The sequence below is a fragment of the Berghia stephanieae genome, chromosome 5 (genome assembly GCF_034508935.2).
Source record: "Berghia stephanieae isolate SIO BIC M18660-M18661 chromosome 5, UCSD_Bste_1.3, whole genome shotgun sequence".
NCBI classification, from domain to species: domain Eukaryota; kingdom Metazoa; phylum Mollusca; class Gastropoda; order Nudibranchia; family Aeolidiidae; genus Berghia; species Berghia stephanieae.
Window position 1 is genome coordinate 12920454 of NC_088364.1, and position 22076 is coordinate 12942529.

The window sequence follows — 22076 nt, forward strand, 5'->3', positions numbered from 1 at the left end:
CACGCTTAACATCGCTTGACTTTGTGCAATGTATTTCTCAATCTCATATATTATGCGATGGAGAACTATATTGCACAAAGTCAAGCAATGTTAAGCATGGTCAGTGGCCGGATGGCTTGCAGTGATCGAATATAATCTCACTAATCAAAGTCTGTCGTATACGCATTATACGTGATATGTTTTAACGTATAAATTATGTATACATTAGTATTATAGATGGGCTTAGGCTAAATTGACTATCGATTTATGAAATTATGTACCTAAATATAATAATATTCTATATCGACGAGGTGGTCGAGTGGTTATAGCATTGTACTGTGACCGAAAAGTACCTGGTTTGAGCCCCGTTTCAGGCACTTTCGTTTTTTTTCCTTGGGCAAGTTATTAACTCACAATTTGCTCACTTTGGACAACATGCGCGACTCCTGTTGACACCATACGTTTGTTTGGCGGATTATCTACATTCCTTCATGGAATGCCGAGGCGACGGTATCCTGATCCCGCGGTTTTTTTGGTAAAGATGTTTCAAAATTTTGCAAAGAAAATGATGAATTTTGCAGAAGAAAATAAGTAAATTTTCCAAAAAATTTGCAGGTTTCTAAATATGTTGTATCACACCTAACAACTGCTAACTACACACAACCCATGTATTAAAATATCCCCTTGGGATTACGCAATTTCAAACTCAAAATTATGGGACAAAAAATGGCGAATTTTGCAAGAAATTATGCTTATTATAGGAACAAAGTTGGGAAAACAAAATTACTATAAAAAAATTGCTGTCAATGATATTGTTATAATAAAGAAGAAAATAATTCGGATGTGACCTTTTATTTAACTTAAATAAAAGGTCATGTCCGAATTAAAAAAAGAAAAGAATCAAAGAATTTGTCAAAAATTTGCAAAACGTGCAGATTTTGTGGTTGCAATGCAAATCAGAAAATTTTCCCTAATTTTGCGGCCGCAAGCTGTGCAAAAAAAACCGCGGGGGGTCAGCGTATTTAGCGATGTCGCGCGGAAGAGAGTAACTGTTTAAACATTCTAGTAATTTCTGTGTTTGGGCCCAATGTCCCCGTGGATTGATAAATCTTATCTATTCTATTATTCATTGGTTTATTTATTTGTTTATTAATTTTAAAAATCAAATCTCTCTGACTGTCTAACACCGAGAACACAACTGCACAGGTGGCCTACTTAACATCACCCCAGACAAAATAATATAGAGACGCGAAACTTCTGAAGTGACCATGGGGTTTTAATAGCAGACAACGCAAATATAGGTCAGGTGGTGTCAAGGCGGTAAACATACCATCGCTCATAATGTTTATAATATGTAATACAAATGAAATTTGAATAGGGGTTTCGCAGCTTTCTATATTCAGTTGGGTGATTTCTTCTCACTAAATTCACTCAGACTATAAACTATTTATGTATTTGTACGATTAATATAGCGGGCAGAAATTGTGTGTGATATATTTAAACACACACCATCGATACTCCAAATGCCAATGTTTACCGACTTTACATTGAACATCCACATACGGAAGGAGCCCCCTTAGTTTCAAGCCTCAATAATTATCAGTTTAGTCTCGGGTATCATCATGGATAAGGTTGACGTCTCATTTTATTTTAGGGCGGGTGTCCATTACAATCTGTCAGTAATTGCTTTACCCGACACGCATCACAACCTCTCTCTCTCTCTCTCTCTCTCTCTCTCTCTCTCTCTCTCTCTCTCTCTCTCTCTCTCTCTCTCTCTCTTCCCCCCCCCCCCAACCACAAACAAAAATCGATATATGAAATGTATTGATTGTATCTGTGAACAACAGACGTCATGTCTTGTCATTCATGGCCTTGCTCTTGCTGATGGTTTGCGAACACATGAAGGGGATAGATAGTACTATTGCTTCTTTTTGTTGTTTTTTTTTATGCGCCGCCTAATGCTCTTTTGGGAAAAGAGTGAAAGCGAAATAAATATTGTCGTGACTTCGTAATTATCGATTCTGTAATGCCGGCTTTAATGGAAAGAGTGACAAATACTAAACGTTTTACAATATATATATATATATATATATATATATATATATATATATATATATATATATATGATTATCCTTCAAAATTCAAATATCAAACCTTTTCTTCCTCATTAATAATTCAAGTTTCAATTTTATTTACTGTTCGCCTTTCGCCAGTAAATCAACAAAATTTGATGGCAACATACATGAATGAGAAAACATGATAAATGAAACCAACAAAACAAGATGATAATACTAATAATTAAATAGTCACACACAAAAAGTATTCATTCAGAACCATTAATTAATTAGGCCCATGGACCCTGTGTTTATTCCGGTTTTTATAGTGTGAAACGAACAATATTAATTGCTGCTTGCTACAATTGGGATGGGACACTGGTCTATCGCAAGGTACTTTCCGCCAGATCTAACATACCCAGCCACCCAATCACTGCTGGATAAACAGGGGATTAAAAAAAATCAACTTCACCCGAGATTGTTATCGGCCCCTTTGTGTGTGAAGCGAATGCTCTACCAACTGAGCTATCGGAATCCCCGATCCCATACAAGTATTCTTAAATTTCATCTGCATTGACGCTCTGATCTAATGATTCTCTCTCTCTCTCTCTCTCTCTCTCTCTCTCTCTCTCTCTCTCTCTCTCTCTCTCCCTCCCCCTCTCGATCTTGTATAAAATTGCTTCGTGAATGTTGATGACGGAGAATAACTTTCGCGGCTTGATTCCTTAAACTTTATTATTTCGGATCCGAAATGGAGAAAAAGATATATAATTTTTCTCTCCCCCGATTTTTCAATTTTATGGGGCTGCATTTGGCTGACCACCATGTTATCTTGGTATTTTCTCGATATTTACCCTTAAAACTTTCCCCCTGAGAATGAATAATAGGAATTTAATTTAATTTATGTGTTTTTCATAATCAGCAGCATCATTAATTTATGTTTCAACCGCCTCAACTCCTTCCACTTTTCCGTGTTAAAAATGGGCGTGGTGAGCACCTGTTGCATAAAGTAAAGGACATTCAGCTTATTGTAGTCCAAGCAGTTTTGGTGAAAGTCGTGTGTTTACAGTCCAATGACTTCACAGTGATAATGCAAGCCGCTTGCTCTTTCCATCCACGTTTACAAATATAAGAATAATGTCTAACAATTTTAAAATCAATCATGAATCATTTGTATTTAAATTCATGCTTTCATCGACTGCAGCTGTTGTGGCGGAAACTGGTATGAGTATAATTTTGATTTTTATAGATAGATCTATTGTCCCTTGCCTCTCTGACCTGTGCCTTGGCCCAAGGCTTGGCCTTGCCATGAAGCCTAGAACAACTTTTGTTCACATTATTATTTTGGAAGTCTGATGTCAGAACGCACTTACAGTAGGGAAGGAAATATTTTGCGTTGAATTGAGGGAATTGTCATTGATACACTGGCGAGGTCCCTGCCATCTTTAGCCTTATTGCGTTGTTTTCCAGAGACCGGGTCCATTGTGATTGCCTGTTCTTAAATAGTCTTAATCTTAACTTAACTTTAACATAAGAGGAGGGAGGTTGGAGAGACAAATTGTAGTTAGATAGCAATAATAATTGATGGAAACACACACACACACACACACACACACACAGAGAGAGAGAGAGAGAGAGAGAGAGAGAGAGAGAGAGAGAGAGAGAGAGAGAGAGAGAGAGAGTTACATCTAGTGTTACGTTAGGTGTCGCTTCTACTAGAGCAATATCTAGTCACTTTGAAAGAATAAAATTAAAATTTTACCTAAACACACAGCATCATTTCAGAAAATATAATCTCTTGTTTCTTATTATTTACAGTGACATATCCTTTAGATTTGACCAAAACAAGACTCCAGATACAAGGTGAAGGGCCGAGTCATGGATCCAAGTCAATCAAAACTCCAAAACATCGGGGAATGTTTGCCACGGCACTTGGAATCGGTAAGTTGAGGAACAGACCTTTGATGGGACAGTGTGGCTCAGCGGTACAGTCTTTTGTTTGTATCTAAAAGGTACTGAGTTTGATCACACTCCGCTGCGCTGTGTGGCCTTGAGCAAGCCACCTCTCCCTATCTCAATTCGTGGCACTGCACTGCCACTGACGCCTGGGTTATTCCAGTCTTCCCTTGGAATAGACCCAAGAAACAAATTTCCCCAAGGGGATGAAAGGGAATTTTATATTATTTTTATTATTTTCCCCCCCATATATTTGCACAACAGACCGTAAAATTGAAGTATTTGAGCTTATATAATGTCTAGTCACTGTAAAATGATTGTTTTGTATTATAAGTATAAGTATTGGAAAGAAGGAAGAATTTCATAAAAGGAATTTACAATAGTTTTTTCTTCATATAAACTGACTTACATCATTATCTTATTGTGCTCAAGGCCACACAGCTCAGCGGCGGGTGATCGAACTCGGCACATTTTCGGTATGAAGCAAAGACCGTACTACTGAGCCACGCTGATAATAGCAGACCTTGACCTTGCTTCAACATATTAAAATGGTGATAAAAGGCTTGACCTAATGCTGGAAATTAACCCTGTCTGTTTATGGTTGAACCTGATACTTTGTTATATGTGGGGCTATGAGGTCTTGTGGTATGACACTCACGGATCGGAAGATCCTGGGTTCGAGCCTCGTTCGGCACATAGTTGAGTCCTTGGAAAAGGCTCTTTACACACATTTTCTCTCTGTAGTCTGGTGTAAAATGAGTATCTGGCCGTTACCAGCGTTGTCTCTGTCCGAAAAAATTGTAATATCACCTATCAGGCGTCATGTCCCGTCCTACATGTTTAGTGCTGCTGTTGGTCAGGGACTCTTTGTAAAGTGCTTTGAAGTGACTTTTTGATTGGGGTCGTGGATAGCTCATACGGTAGAGTCACAATCTTCCCAGCAAGGCAGAGTTGTCGTACCAGTAAGCTCGCTGATTCGAGCCCCCATCGCCGCTGCAGAGATTTTATTCTCTGTTGTCTTCTGGCACTTTCCTACTCACTTCATCTCTTGTTGTTACCAACATATGTGCCTGCTCCAATCACTTTTCTGAATTTAAAATTCACCCCAAATACCGGAGCATACTCAATGTCTCAATTGTTTCTGTGTTATATGTTTGTGTTGAGAATATTGGCGATTAAGCTTAAATGCTGGCCAAATAACTTTGCAGCATTTGTGTGTGTTGAAGCCATGACCTCAAGAAGTCGGTGAGAGAAGGCTCTAATAAGACTAAGGTTTGAAGCGACTTTTTGATTGGGGTCATGGATAGCTCATACGGTAGAGTGACATTTCCCTGGCCAGGTGGAGTTGTCGTACCAGTAAGGTCACAGGTTCGAGTCCCCATCGCCGCGCAAAGTTTTTATTCTCTGTTGTCTTTTGGCATTTTCTTACTCACTTCACTTCTTGTTATTAAAGTGCTTTGAGCATGTTTAGTGGATATTGCGCTATATAAAAGCTCAAGTTAATATTTTTTTTTTTTTAATTTCAGCTAAGGAAGAGGGAATTCACAAGTTATGGCAAGGAGTGACACCAGCATTATACAGACATATAGGTAATGGAGACTCTCCAGATTTATTGACGAAGTCATGGTTAGATTATTGAGAAAAAAGATATTATTTTGACCCAGTTGTTTCATTTACGTCCATTTTAAATTTAAAAAAAAAAAAAAATTAAATGCTAACAATTTAAAAAAGCAAACTATCTTAACTTCATTTCATGTCAGATTTGCAAGAGATGACATCATGAAATGCAAATGAGAAATAAAAAAAAAAGAAAAAAGAATTACTATATTATTTAATTTTTATGTCATGTCATAAAAGTTAAATAATAATTTCTTTTTCTTTTTTTAAATTGAAAAAAAATTTAATTGCATATCATGGGGGTCCTGATAGCTCAGTTGGTAGAGCACTCGCTTCACAATCAAAGGGAACTAGATCGATCCCGGGTGTAGTCGAGAATTTTTTCTGACCCCCAGCAGTGATTAGGTAGCTAGGTCATTTAGATCTGTTGGAAAGTACTTTGCAATAGACTTGTGTCCTATAGAAAAGGTAGCAATCAATTGCTATTGTCCATTTCACGCTAAGAAACCGGGCGGGATTCATGGGCCTAATGGCTCTGAAGGACTCCTACTTTTACTACTATTGCATATCATAGGTTGTGGTTGATCATATTTATATAATATAAGTTAAATAAAAGAAAATGTCGAGCAAGCAACATTGGCTTAAACTAATCAAAGCGATTGCTTAGAACACCTAGAACGAAGCAAAGATCGTACTGCTGAGCCATGCTGATAATATCAGACCTTGACCTTGCTTAAACATATTAAAATGGTGATAAATGGCATGACCTAATGCTGGAAATTAACCCTGTCTGTTTATGGTTGAACCTGATACTTTGTTATATGCGGGGCTATGTGGTCTTGTGGTATGACACTCGCCTTTGGATCGGAGGGTCCTGGGTTCGAGTCCACCTCTGAGTTGTGCATAGCTCGGTCCCTGGAAAAAGCATTTTTACTCACATTATCTCACTTTACTGTAAATGTAAAATGAGTGTCTTGCTGTTAAAAAAATTTGTAATATCACCTAACAGGCATCATGCCTCGCAATACATGTTAAGTGTTGCTGTTGGATAGGGTCCCCTTTTGCGCTTTGATTACAGTTAGTGGATATCGTGTTATATAAAAGCTCGTCTTTTTTTTTTCATATTTAAAGGAAGCATTTTCACTAAATTTCAATTATGTTTTTCCATCACAGATGACTCTCTAAAATAAAATTTAAAAAAACAAAACAAAAAAGCTAATTCAAATACATCACATCACTTAGTTGATCTGAGTTGAAGAAAAATGTTGTTGTTTTACTTTTTTTTTTCTTTTTCCATCATAGTTTATTCTGGATGTCGAATGAGTTTCTATGAAATCATGAGGGAGAAAGTGTTGAAAAGGAATGCAGATGGATCTTTTCCTCTTTGGTAAGTCAATGGATTGATTTTTAATGGACGCAGATTACAAGATTGGGCTCGGATTATTATTTTTATCATCATCATCATCATCATCATCATCATCATCATCATCATCATCATCATCATCATCATCATCATCATCATCATTATCACATCATCATCATCACTGATGTTTTATAATATTATTATTTTCTGAATTTTTGAAATGATGTTTCATTATTTAAAAAATTGTGCTATTCATATTAATATTTTTTAGTTTGTGTTTGAATGTCATTAATTACTCACAACCATTTATGTATAGGAAAGCAACTATCGGTGGAATGGTTGCAGGTGCTGCTGGCCAATTTATAGCAAGTCCTACAGACCTGGTCAAGGTTCGGATGCAGATGGAGGGAAGGAGACGGTTGCAAGGAAAGAAACCAAGGTATGGTTGCTAGAATTTCAATTTAAAGATTCAAGTTTTCAAAGGCTTGTATTTATTTCTATACTGTATGTGATACCATGGAGTAAATCTTTTTTTTTTTTCTTAGCTTTAACCCTCTCCATAGGAAAATTGTCACATTCGTTACGATACAAAAACAATTTTCTTATCTGGATATCTTTTATACATCTTAAATTTTTATGAATTTTTTTTGTTTAAGTTATAGTAGTATAGAGTCTCCAGCGGATTAGGCTTACAGTGCCTTTGCTGATCAAGGGTATGGAGGAGAATTCTTTGCAGTTATCAAAGTTTGATTGGCGGTGGGGGGGCTCAACTAAGCTCAATCTGTTGTTGAGACAGAGACTGTCAAATTTCTTCTTAAAGGCGTTTTATGATAACTTAAGGATGTGTTGTACAGCTTGTTTTGCTGAAAAAAAATTATGTATTGTGTGTACTTATTTCTTTTGAATAAGAGTTTTAAAAATCAATTTTTATGTTGGATTGGATATGACGTTTCAGGGAAAATCTAGAATATGGTTGGTAAGGAGAGAGTTAAACCGACAGTAGCAATTGATTGCTGCCCTTTGTACACTATTCTAATCTACCATTATAAACTTTCCACCAGATCTAATACGATCAGCTACTTAATCATTGTGAATGGACCAGGATTGGGGGGGGGGGGGGGGGGATTGGTGCTAGCCACTTTGGTTGTGAGACAAGCATTCTGCTCCTCAGAAATGAAAAACCTTTTAATGGAACCATTATGCTCAGGAAATTTAATTTTCTCATGTAATATTTTTTTCTTCTTGTTATTTCTTTCAGGGTAAAAAACACAATGCATGCCTTCAAACAAATTGTGAGGGAAGGAGGAGTGAGGGGCTTGTGGAGTGGATGGGTGCCAAATGTACAGAGGGCAGCACTCGTAAATCTTGGAGGTAAGATTAAACCGGATAAGCATTGTTGTCTATGTGAGAGTTGACAAAATCAAAAAGATATTAACCACTTGAGTGTTGAGTTAAAATTTTTAAGTGCATCAGAATGGGGGCTTAAAATGTTGCAAACTTTCAATCAGAAAGTCTTAAAGCTATACAATTTTGTGAAAGAGGAAAGGCTAAATTTAAAGAATTTTTGAATAGAATGGGTGAAATCTTGAAATAGATGGGTGTTTTGTGGATATAAAGAGGTGGCACGCCACAAAATTCACTTTGATTTCATAATATTTAAAATGTGAAATTGATGCTGGAAAAGCCAAAATGGCACACCTCTTCTTGTCTGTGAGATAATCATCGAACGAACATAAAAATTGAAATAGGTTGAATTCTTTTGTCGCATCACACTCAAGTGGTTAAAATCCAGTTGTATATATATATATATATATATATCTTGAGATAAATTTGCTTTACAGCTGCTCGATTGGGCACATGAAAAAAAAAAATTTCCTAAAGAAAAAACAAACTTGGTAGCGTACATAGTAAAAATTGCCAAGGGGCCTTGGTATACACCACCCACCTTGCAAAAATTATCAAAATTCTCTACAACATTGCATGGGGAAGCACAAATTTCAATCAAATTATTGGGATCATAGAAATGATTTAGTTGTAGCCAAACCTCTTGAGACTGAGCTTAGAAATGAAATAAATGTCGTGCTATTATATGAATATTGAAAAACCAAAGCAGATGAAACTTGAGCATTTATATAGTGGAATATTCATTAAACGTGCTCAAAGCGCTTTACAGGTAGTCCCTAGCCAACTACAACACTTAATGTATAGTTCGAGAAGATGCCTGTCATGGGATATTATAATTTTTTTCTGACAGACACAATACTGTTAATGGTCATTTATTCATTGTACACTTCAGTACGGAGGGAGAATATGAGTAAAGAGCCTTGTCCAAGGACTCAACTATGCACTGCTCAGAGCGGAACTCGAACCCAGGCCCTTCCAATCCAAAGGCAAGAGTCATGCCACAAGACCACATAGCCGCTTATGAAGACCAAAAGGAGCATTTCAATCGTCAGAATAATGACTTGAAGTGACTTAAACCATCACCCAACATTACTCGCAAACTGACTTGGAAATACACAAGAAATATTGTACCGGGTAGGAACCACTTGTTTTTAACACAGAGACCAAGTAAGGAACCAGACCTGAGAAATTGTACAAGTAAGTTAAGTCCTTTAAAATTTGAGTTCTCGTTAATCCCTCTTTTATACAGAAGAATATATTTTGCTCTGTATAATAAAGGGTGTTCATTTATGAACGATTAAGAAAATAGTAATAGAAAAATATAGAAAAATAAAAACGTTTCAAAATTAAGTAAATAAATCAGTAAAAGTAAAAACAAAGATAATAGACAAAGCATCTTAAAGCTGATGTGCTATTTTTTTTCCTTCTCTATTTACCATTGACAGATCTTGCCACATATGACACAGCCAAACATATGATTCTGTCCAAAACAAGACTGAAAGATAACCATATAACTCACGCACTTGCCAGGTATTCTTTGGTTCTTACTATCGATGGACAAATATTGTAGATTTATCTTCATCATCTCCTGCATACCGCCAAAACGACTCCTTCAGAGCCATAAGTTCTATGAAGCTGGAGTTTATTCAGGTTTCTGTAGCGGATAGGACGCTGGTCAATCGCCATATACTTTCTGCCAGGTTCAACAGATCCAGTGTAATGGATGTGCGCTCATTAGAAAGTCACTCATTTTCTACACATCTGTCATTTTGGTGACATGCATGTAAATGTTGAATATTATGAAAAATGGATGGCAAAATTTTAGATAAACAACTGAAAGGAATATTTGTTTTACTTTTGTTATATTTGCTACAATTACTAAATTACATTGTTACCTTATTATGGTTATCTTCTATATTTATGGATGTATGAGTGTGTGTGTGTGTGTTTGTGTGTGTGTGTGTTTTTGTACATCACATATACATGAGTACATTTAAGTTGAAATACTATCTTTACCACGTGTATTATTATTGTAATCTTTAATCAATAGGTTTATGGCATTACTATTAATATTAAGGGCATTCAAGGGATTTTATCCTATTTTGCCCTATACCATATGTTATGTTATGTTATGTTACAAATGCTTCTACAAAAACTACATGGTTTAGTCTTGAAAAGTTGTTCCAATTATGTGGAACAATTTCTGCAGAATGTCAATGTTTGGATTGACTGTACTTGAAAGGTTATAAGTCAAATTTTTATTGAAGACACATTTGTGTGACTATGTAGTCTTGGTTTGAGTACCATTCTGAACGGCGCATAGTTGAGTCCTTGGAAAAGGCTCTTCACTCACATTCTTCTACTGTACTCCAGTGTAAAATGAGTACCTGGCCGTTAAAAGCATTGAAGCTATCTGAAAAAAATTTATAATTTTGCCTATCAAGTTATGTCTCCTCCTATATTTTAAGTGTTGCAGTTGACTAGGGACAGTTAACAGCGTTTTCTCTGTCCTAAAAAAATGTTATACCACCTAACAGGAATCATGTCCCGTCCTAAGTGTTAAGTTTTGCTGTTGGCCAGGGACCCCTTGTAAAGTGCTTTGAGCATGTTAAGTGAATATTGTGCTATATAAATGCTCTTTTTTTTTTTTTAAACCATTGAGTTTGTAAGGCTTCCACGGATTTTCTTTTTAACATTGAATCTGCTATATGTCTGCCCACAGTGGGATGTCTGGTTTGGTAGCTGCTTTAATAGGGACCCCTGCCGATGTGGTTAAAACTCGCATCATGAACCAACCCACCAAAAATGGAAGGTAACTCTGATTTTCAATTTTTAAGAATAGACAATTCTGATTTTCACTTACTTCACAGTATATTTCACTATCTTTTACCCAATTTGGCCAGAAATCTTCTCCTTTCGTATAGTAATAATAATAATAATAATAATAATAATAATAATAATAATAATAATAATAATGATAATGATAATGATAATGATAATAATAATAATAATAATAATAATAATAATAATAATAATAATAATAATAATAATAATAGAATCACGAAAAGCAGAATGAAAATTATTGGTTTTTAAATGCTGTTTGAAGACTGGTAAACTTTCACATTGTCGATCGGGTTTTAGGTGGTAAAGAAATCCACACGATTGGAGCCGAAAATAGGAAACCTTGCTAATAGTCAATTGTTAGGAAAAAGTCTTTATTGATGTCTTTCTTTTGTCCCCAGGGGTGTTTATTACTCAGGCTCTGTAGATTGTTTGGTCAAGACTGTGAGAAAAGAAGGTTTCCTGGCTCTTTACAAAGGGCTTGTTCCCATATGGATTCGAATGGTAAGATAGTAATAAATAGATAAATAAATCAATAAATACATATAGAAATAAATAAATGAATGAATAAATGAATGAATATATGGATGAATGAATGAACGAATAAATGAATAAATAAATAAATAGATAAATGAATAAATAGATAAATGGGTTTCGATTAATTAAAGAATAAATATGAACACATTGCGTTTTCACAGGTATACCATGCTAATAAAAAGATCTTTAGTTTAAAAAAAAAAAGATGAGGTTCTATTTTCTCAACCATTGTTTGCTACAATTTATTTTCACTGTTAAGTTTGAATGATTAAACATGAAACACTTCAATAAATGGAAAAATGTGGAATAATCTTTCGAAAGAAATTCAGCATCACTATGACTAATAGAAAATGAAAAATTTCCTTTAAGGTTTATTTTAAGTGAAGTTTGTTATAACCCATGTGTTTGACACAGGGCAGGGAAATTAAACTCATTACCACCTGAGTATGAATCAGAGACCATAACAATATGTCACTTTGTCCCTTAGAGACTAAATTGATTAAAACATTTGATCTATTTCAGGCTCCGTGGTCTTTGGTGTTCTGGTTGACCTATGAAGAGGTTAGGACTATGACTGGCACATCCTCATTTTGACCTCTGACCTACAGCCTTCACCTTTTTGTGATAATACTTTGTGATATAATTCACTCGATGCCTTAGTGTACTGTGTGGATTGCGTCACGAAACTTACAGGGTACAAAAGATTGATACTACCAAGGGGGGAAATACTGGCAGGCTGGACTTATGAAGATTTCTCAAGACATTTCATTTACTTGAGCTTTTATATAGCGCAATATCCACTAAACGTGAGGGGTCCTTGGCCAGCAGCAACACTTAACATGTAGGACGTGACACGACACCTATCAGGCGATATTACAAGTTTTTTTCGGACAGAGACAACGCTGTTTACGGCCAGGTACTCGGGGTACACCTCAGTACGGTGAGAGAATGTGAGTGAAGAGCCTTTTCCAAGGACTCAACTATGCAACGAGCTAGGCTCAAATCCAGGACCTTCCAATCCGAAAGAGAGTATCATACCACTAGACGACATCGCCACATTTAATCTTGATCCTGGTTGTCTTGTTTTATAGTGTAACCTCTAACACAACAAACGCAGATTCAATGAAAACTCAAATCCACTGATAACTCGGGATCCAATGAAAATTTGGATCTAACACAGACATCGATGATAATTTGGGTTTCTTTTCTTTTTTTTTTTTCTTTTAGTTTCTGTATTTATTCACATAACTGGTATGTAAATGTTGCTGCTCGAAGTTCAAAGAAATAAATAACAATGTGAAATTAAATGTAAGCTTCAATTTAATAAACGAAAACAGATAATGTGGATGTTTCAGGTTTCTCCTTTATCAACAAAACAGGCTGAATGGAGCACTACAGATGAATGAGATAATATGTGATATTGGCGTTGTTAAGGTGAATAAACAAAAACATATCTCATTCGTCTGTAGTGTTTCATTCATCCTGCTTTGTTGATAAAGGGAAACCTGAAACGTCCATATTATCTGTTTTCGTTTATTAAATTGAAGCTTACATTTAATTTCACATTGTTATTTATCACATTACTCATAGTACCTTCCATTCAACCAAAGCTTCGATTCAAAGAAATCTTACTTTCAGTCTCAGCAACTTTTATTGTATTTGTGTTGCACTTTAGGCAACTGTAGATTATTATTTTTGTTTTTGGGTACGTTTTACTGTTCTGATTTTTAATTGTTGTGAATTTCAATACGTTTTTATATTTTGGCTTTAAAAAACAAACAAACCAACAACAAAAAAACAAATATAGGAAAAAGTGTCCAGGTTTAATCACAGAAGAACTATGTTTTGAGATGTCTTCATACTTTCTGGCTGTGCTATTGTACATTGCCAAAATGCTTTTTCATATTTTGGCCAGAAAACTTACTTCATAATCAAATGATTGCTCTGAACTCAACCTGTCAAAAATACCATAACCCAAGGCTTCTTTGAAGTCTCAAGTTAATTTTAATTTTTTTACAAGTAATGTATCATTTAAGTCGATGAATATTTGAATTAAAATTTGTTTTCTGGACTCTTTGTTAAAAAAAAAGAGCCTTTTGTCAGTGTATGTTGCAACATGTTTTTATCCCCTATTTTAATATTCTGAGTGTGTATGTTTTGGATTGAAGTTTGATTTGTAGAATGAAATTTAAGTTATAACCTCAGTGCCTTATTTATTTACAATACTGTTAATTCTATAGATGTGTTTATGGTATACATTGTGTGGGATATTGCCATGCACGAATCTTTCACCCTTGAATCATATACCTATGATGTTCGCATGGGTGAACGATCCGATAGTGATGTCGTTTCTTCTTCTCTTTACTAGCCTATCCTGCTTCTTTGGTTTGTGATTGTATTTTTGACAGGGGATATTTTTTTTCCTGTAAATCTTCTGCCTGTTTGTTCTTGGTTATTTATAATTTAGCTTATATCTTTAGGTTATGATTTTGATTTACATTTGTACTATTTTTGTTAGATTGCTTGTTTTTTTGGTTCAGCGGTCTCTCATATAACCTCAATTGTGTTGGAAGAGACCTAAAGCAACAAACAAATGCACGAATCTTTAGAGTGCTCGACTATTTAAGGTGCTTGAATCATTACAGTATTTTTAGCTTTTATTTTGCCTACAATATTGTTTTAGCAGTAGGTTAATTCACTGCATCATCAGGGCAGAATCTATGTCTGCAATATATCATTTTAATGCTCTCATCTCTTGTGTGTTTTTGCCTACAACATTGTTACTCCGTAAGGATCATCAGGGCGGTATAAATGCAATATAGATATATATTTAAAAAACCAAAAAACCAAACACATTCCTCTCATTACCTCAGTCAAATAATTTTTCTCAAACCTGCCATTTATTCCGAATAAAATCTGAAGCTACAGATGTTTTTTCAGCCAATATTTGGCTAATATTTAGAATATTTATCCCCAGGTTTGAGTTTAAAAGAAAAGTAGAATAACATGAACAACATAATATGTTTTTAGTATTTTAACATAAAGATTTTGTAGAATTTTAACATAAGGTTTTGTTTAGGTAAAGCTGGTTATCAGCCATCTTGGTTGGTTCAGTACAGATTTTATTTTGTTTGTTTTTAAAGTCTAATTTTTAAAAAGAAGAAAGAGTTCAGATTTCTTTTTGTTTGTTGCATTTGCATAGGTATGTGCATTATTTTTCTTTTTGATCTCATAAATTTGTGTGTTATTTGATCTCCGGTATCTTACCATTTTCATTATAAAGCAGTTTCAGCAATGCGACACAAGCTTCCAATGAAACCCAAGTTGTATTGTTGCAGAGGGTTCCGATAGCTCAGTTGATAAAGCACTCACTTCCCAAACAAAGGGACTAGTATTAATCCCGGTTACAGCTGAGATTTTTTTTTTATGGCCCTCTGTAAACCCAGTTGTGATTTGGTAACTGGGTCTGTAAGAACTGGCAGTAAGTACTTGGGCAAGAGTACTATCCAAAGATCAGCAAACAATTGCTATTGACTGTTTAATACTTTGGGAGATGATATTTTTTCCTTGTAAATCATCTCTCTGTTATGTATTATTATATTTGTTATTTTGAATGTATTATGTAAGCATTTGAGCGTATTCCTCTCTGTTGGATTTTGTGCTTGTGTCCGGATGAGACTTGTAGGTGATCTTAAACTAAGTACATTCGTGGTATGCTCTTGGAATCTACATCTGATCCCTATTTGTTCCCAGTTCCCCTTTGTCTTACTTCCTCTTGGGTGCTTTAATTGTAATTCTAGAACATTTTACTATCCCATTTTCTTCCTTTTTACTGGCGCTGATATAACCTAAATGTGTTTCAAGCGCCGTAAAACCCTTAAAAACAAACAAAATACAAACTGTTTAATACAGTAGAAATAGAGATAAACTCTACCTCTATATACCTTTAGGATTATATTGCCATCACCAGTTTTCATTATTAGATTCCAGGGGAGAACTGTTAGGTCTACCGTTATCACCAGATAACTAATGGTAAAAATTGTGATAGATGAAAGGAATTTTGTTTCATCGTGGACGTACATGCTATTTAAAGAAGCTTTAGCTTTTATATTATCAGAGTGTTTTATGCAAATGTTGAAGATTTTTTTATCTAACACCATAAATGATTATCATTTTTCTGTTTTTTTTTGGTGTTAATTTTTGTTTATTCTTTAAAAAATGGCAGCTAGGGGACTGAATCCAGTCCAGTTAAACTTATATTTAATGTTTGTAGGGAAGCTTGACTTTAATTGACTTTGACTGTGCCTTGTAATCATAATCATTGAATTGATGGTGACGTTTGTACTCCAATGATTGAAAGGGAGGATACTCTTGTAGATTCTTCTTTTCATATTATGCTCTCCCTTCCTTTTAGCTTTAATCATCCGTGTCATGATATAAAATTACTTTGTCTTGCCATAGCTTAGACATGGCATGAATCTTTAGATAAGAGGGAAGCAGTCATTCTATGATTCCTTTTTTTTTTTGGAGATGCTTCTTTTTCTCTTATAAATCTCTACATTTATATTTTTACAATAAGTTCTTCATTATTGACATTAATTTAGCAAACATTAAGGCAGATTCCCCACGGCAGGGATTCTACACTTGTTTGTGGCTGGGTCTTTAAGCTAGTCTCCGACTAAATCTGGGATTCATATCCGTTTATCATATTATTATTTTTCCTCCCTTCATCTTGCCATGTCTTGCATGCTTGTAAGTGCAGACATTTAGCCTTTTAGCTTTCCCATCATTCTTAAAATGTCGCAAATGTGTCTTCTATCCCCCTGTATCTGTTTTCCAACATGGTTTCTGTCTTTGTCTTAGAATGAGATTTCATGGTTTTGTCCTGTTCCTGGCTGGATACCCTGGCTGAGGTATAGTTAGTTTTGGGAGATGATATTTTTTTTCCTTGTAAATCATCTCTCTGTTATGTATTATGTTTTGTTTACGTATTATATTTGATTTTTAAACATTTGAGTGGATTCCTCTTAATGGGGACCTGTGCTTGTGTCTGGATGAGACTTTTAGGTGATTTTAAACTAAGTACTTTGATAGTGTGCTCTTGGAATCTATATCTGTTTCCTATTTGAACCAATTCCCCTTTTGTCCTTTTTACTGGCGCTGGTATGACCTTAATGATGTGTTGCAAGCGCCGTAAAACCCCTAAAAACAAAACAAAAACAAAGTGTCGCAAACACCAAACCACAAACTCTTAAACAAATAAACAATCATTGGGTCCATTGAAACCTTAGAGGAAATAAGAACCGCTGACATTCAATCTTGTCGACCTGTATAATTTACTCACTTATTTCACTTGATCCCTGTTGGGATATAGGGCTGAATTAATACTCTTCTAAGCACATCCCGTTCTGGGCCACCTTTCACAATGGCGGCCTTGACAATCTTGGCTCTTTTTACTCCCTGCCTCACAGATCCACAGATCGTCTCTGTGTCTCTTTTGTTCTTATTACCTTTCTTTTTGCCCTGGGAGTTCCAATCTCGAGCCTGCCATGTCACATTACGCTACACTCCTGGCTACGCACTACAGACAACCTGTAGATTTTGCATTAATGAGCAACTTATCCGCCTGTTGGATCCATTTAGTGGTTTTTGTCCAATTATTTTTGTCGAATTCTCTAGTTATATTAGATCATTGTGGATCCTGATAGCTCAGTTGGTAGAGCACACGCTTATATTTATCATTTATTTACGTTTTATGTAAAGTTTAGGATATAAAATTCGTTGTCTTCAAGGACTGCATTTACAATGGAATCCACATAAAACCAGAACTCTTAAAGTCAACTTCTGCTTAAAGTCAAACCGTCTTGTTGATCCCAAATGTTGTGTTATTTATCTAAGCGTGTTCAGTTCCATTGACAATGGATAAAGCCAACCTTGATTAAAGTCAGCCTCTCTTGTTGGTTCCAAATATTCAGTTCTTTATCTAAGCGTGTGCCATTGACAATGGATAAAGTCAACCTTGCTTAAAGTCTGGTTTTATCAGTATCAAGATTCCATTTTATATTGTTTATATCCCTTTATGTGCCTCCTCTTTAAGTCTATGGTAGCATCTGGTTGGGAATTCGTTTAATTGTTCAAGGATCCTTTATTTTTTATTCTTACTAGAATAGATCGAGATATGTTTGCGTTCAGTAACAATAAATGGGCTCCCTATTTGCATGTGTATATCTTTAACACTATGATTCCGTTACAGAGTACGTCATTACCTCTATTGTAATCATATTGATATTTTGTTAAATTGCTTCAATCTTGTTACAATAAATATTTAACTCAGAGAGAGAGAGAGAGAGAGAGAGAGAGAGAGAGAGAGAGAGAGAGAGAGAGAGAGAGAGAGAGAGAGAGAGAGAGAGAGAGAGAGAGAGAGAGAGAGAGAGAGAGAGAGAGAGAGAGAGAGAGGTTTCTTTATATGAACATATATTTTGCTCACTTTCATGGATTCGTGTTATACAATGTGCATTACAATACCTCACATATTCCTTCAGCAGATCAGATGGAATCAAACTTCCATTTTACACAGTACGTCGTCTCTCTCCCCCCCCCTCCTCTCTCTCTCTCTCTCTCTCTCTCTCTCTCTCTCTCTCTCTCTCTCTCTCTCTCTTTCTCTCTCTCACATACACAATCTCTCTTTTTCTGTATATATATATATATATATATATATATATATATATATATAATATATATATATATATATATATATATATATATATATCGTTATATATATATAAAATATATATATATATATATATATATAATATATATATATCGTTCTTTCTATCTTTATATCTCTCTATCTTTATATGCCTTTTTACTGTTCTTCCTCTTCTGATCTTCTTCTTCTTCTTCTTCTTCTTCTTCTTCCTCCTTTTCTTCCTCCGTATTTATCATTCCGCCCATAGATAACTCAAGAAAAACTAAACAATTAACAACGAAGGTTTTATTTGTTAATAAAAAAATGTATACAATATCATAAATTTCTTATGTCGCTATGTTTAAAAAAAATTGAGATGACCATACTACTACTACTTGTTTAGTCCGTTCTTTGAAATTACTTTTGGCCAGAATATCCCCAGGATCCTTCTTAGGCAGTTGTTTTGGAATGCGTTTAGTTTGTTGGAGATGGTGCCTGTCAGTTTCCATGATTCAGACCCATAAAGGAGAACAGATAGAACATTTGTTTTGAAGAGACGTAGCTTTGTGATTTGATGTCAACTGCCTGTGTACCCAACGAGCGCAGACCTTTGAGAATCCCAAGGATTTGTCGAGTCGATGGACACTTCCATGACTGATTTCAAGATCTCTTGGACACTTCCATGATTGATTTCAAGGTCTCATGGGCACTTCCATGACTGATTTCAAGGTCTCATGGGCACTTCCATGACGTGATTTCAAGGTCTCATGGGCACTTCCATGACTGCTTTCAAGGTCTCATGGGCACTTCCATGACTGATTTCAAGGTCTCATGGGCACTTCCATGACTGATTTCAAGATCTCTTGCTATCTTATCAAGAGATATTCTTCTGTCAGATTTGATTACTGCTTCTGTCTTTATTTGATTCACTTAGTTGACACTGCTTGTACGGCGACCATCACGAAGTTTGTCAGATAAAGACATGGTTGAGGTGTCAGATTGGGTGATTTGTTGTTTTTCATTTTCTTCTAAATGACGGGATACGCTTTCAACCCACTTAGTAAAAACACTGATTCTTTTTGATGCGTGACGTTTCATAAACTTTCTCAAGGCAACAAAAAACAAAAAACACCCCCCCCCCCTTCCAAAAATAAATACCACAAAACAAAAAATTAGAACCCCCCCCCCCCCCCCCCCCCCCCGCCCAAAAAAAGAAATAACAGAAAAAAAAAATCAAAACGAAAAACAAAAAACAAAAAGCAAAAGAAAAAAATCCCCAACAAAACCGAACAGAAATTAAAAAAAAAAAAACAAGTCAAAAACCCTCCTCCCCCCCCCCCCCCCCCAAAAAAAAAAAAAAAAACCCAATAAAAAGCAAAAAACAAAAACCAAAACAAAACCAAACCAAACAACAAAACAACAAAAACAAAACAAAACAAAACCCAACAACAAAGAAACAAAAAACAAAAAAAAAAAAAAAACAAAAAAAAAATAAAAAAAAACCCCACAAAAAACAAAGCAAAGCAATACCAATCAACAACAAATACCGACAAAACAAAACAAACTCAAAAGCTAAAGCGGAATCGGTTATAGTTAGGCTAATTTGAAAACAATAACATTCTTTCTTGCTCATTTTAATAAGCTGGGTTTTTTTAGTGTGTAGTGAGCAGCCGGAAGCTGGCCCTTGAGACGGAACAAGAGTGGGTGGAGCCCTATCGTTTTACTCAATAAACCTATTACACTCACCCACAACACACACCAGTGTGTTCGTTGGCGAAATAGCGAATTTGGGATCAGCTAAAATTTTGCATGTCCGAGATTCATAAAAGTATATATTGAGAAGCAAGATTTTATCTACCCATCCATCCTACAATCTATCTATTTTCCATCCATCCATCCATCCACCCATCCATCCATCTATCTATTCATTTATCCACCCATCCATCCATCCATTCATTTGCTCATACATCCAACAATCCATCCAACCATCCATCCATCTCATATATTCACCAATCCATCTATCAACCCATCTTCCCATCCATCTATCCATCCGCTCATCTATCCATCCATCAATCCATCCTCCCATTAATTCATCCACTCATCCATCTCTCCATCCATTCCTTAATCCATCCGCTCTCCCACCCATTCATCCACTCATCTATCCATCTTTCAGTTCATCGGTATATTTACCCTCCCACTCATTTATTAAAATCAATCTATTAATCAATCCACCGATCCACCCATCCATCCATTTATATCTATCTATCTATCTATCTATCTATCTATCTATCTATCTATCTATCTATCTATCTATCTATCTATCTATCTATCTATCTATCTATCTATCTATCTATCTATCTATCTATCTATCTATCTGTCTGTCTGTCTGTCTGTCTGTCTGTCTGTCTGTCTGTCTGTCTGTCTGTCTGTCTGTCTGTCTGTCTGTCTGTCTGTCTGTCTGTCTGTCTGTCTGTCCCGTCCTGTCTGTCCTGTCCTGTCCCGTCCTGTCTGTCCTGTCCTGTCCTGTCCTGTCCTGTCCTGTCCTGTCCTGTCCTGTCCTGTCTGTCCTGTTCCTTCCTGTCCTGTCCTGTCCTGTCCTGTCTGTCCTGTCCTGTCTGTCCTGTCCTGTCCTGTCCTGTCCTGTCCTGTCCTGTCCTGTCCTGTCCTGTCCTGTCCTGTCCTGTCCTGTCCTGTCCTGTCCTGTCCTGTCCTGTCCTGTTCCTGTCCTGTCCTGTCCTGTCCTGTCCTGTCCTGTCCTGTCCTGTCCTGTCCTGTCCTGTCCTGTCCTGTCCTGTCCTGTCCTGTCCTGTCCTGTCCTGTCCTGTCTTGTCCTGTCCTGTCCTGTCCTGTCCTGTCCTGTCCTGTCCTGTCCTGTCTGTCCTGTCCTGTCCTGTCCTGTCCTGTCCTGTCCTGTCCTGTCCTGCCTGTCCTGTCCTGTCCTGTCCTGTCCTGTCCTGTCCTGTCCTGTCCTGTCCTGTCCTGTCCTGTCCTGTCCTGTCCTGTCCTGTCCTGTCTGTCTGCTCTGCCTGCCTGCCTGCCTGCCTGCCTGCCTGCCTGCCTGCCTGCCTGCCTGCCTGCCTGCCTGTGGGGATCCTGACCTCCCATAGCGGGCAGGGAGGTACGTACTGTGTCTTCTATCCCCTTATATCTGTTATCCAACATGCTTTCTGTCTTTTTCTCGGAATGAGATTACTTGGTTTTGTCCTGGCACTGGCCGGAATCCTAGCTGAGAGGGAACAGTCAAATGCATAGTTATTGTTTTGGGAGATGATATTTTTTTCCCTGTTATGTATTATTATATTTGTTATTTTTAATGTATAATGTAAGCATTTGAGTGTATTCCTCTCTGTTGGATTTTGTGCTTGTGTCTGGATGAGACTTGTAGGTGATTTCAAACTAAGTACATTGGTGGTATGCTCTTGGAATCTACATCTGATCCCTATTTGTTCTCAGTTCCCCTTTGTCTTACTTTTTCTTTGGTGCTTTAATTGCAATTCTAGAACTTTTTACTATCTCATTTTCTTCCTTTTTACTGGCGCTGATATAACCTAAATGTGTTGCAAGCGCCGTAAAACCCTTAAAAACAAAAAAACATATATATATATATATATATATATATATATATATATATATATAT

The 22076-nt window shown here is 36.2% G+C and overlaps 1 protein-coding gene across 1 annotated transcript; it reads left to right on the forward strand.

The window, feature by feature from the left end:
- The first annotated feature begins 3100 nt into the window (after positions 1-3100).
- On the forward strand, positions 3101-18376 carry LOC144972420 (mitochondrial uncoupling protein 4-like). Its single transcript, XM_078913585.1, has 10 exons — positions 3101-3255; positions 3852-3974; positions 5516-5578; positions 6909-6993; positions 7286-7408; positions 8228-8340; positions 9819-9903; positions 11096-11185; positions 11616-11718; positions 12274-18376. Exons 1-10 carry the CDS (start codon positions 3171-3173, stop codon positions 12343-12345), a joined length of 942 nt encoding a protein of 313 aa, XP_078769711.1. The 5' UTR covers positions 3101-3170; the 3' UTR covers positions 12346-18376.
- Positions 18377-22076: the final 3700 nt, after the last annotated feature.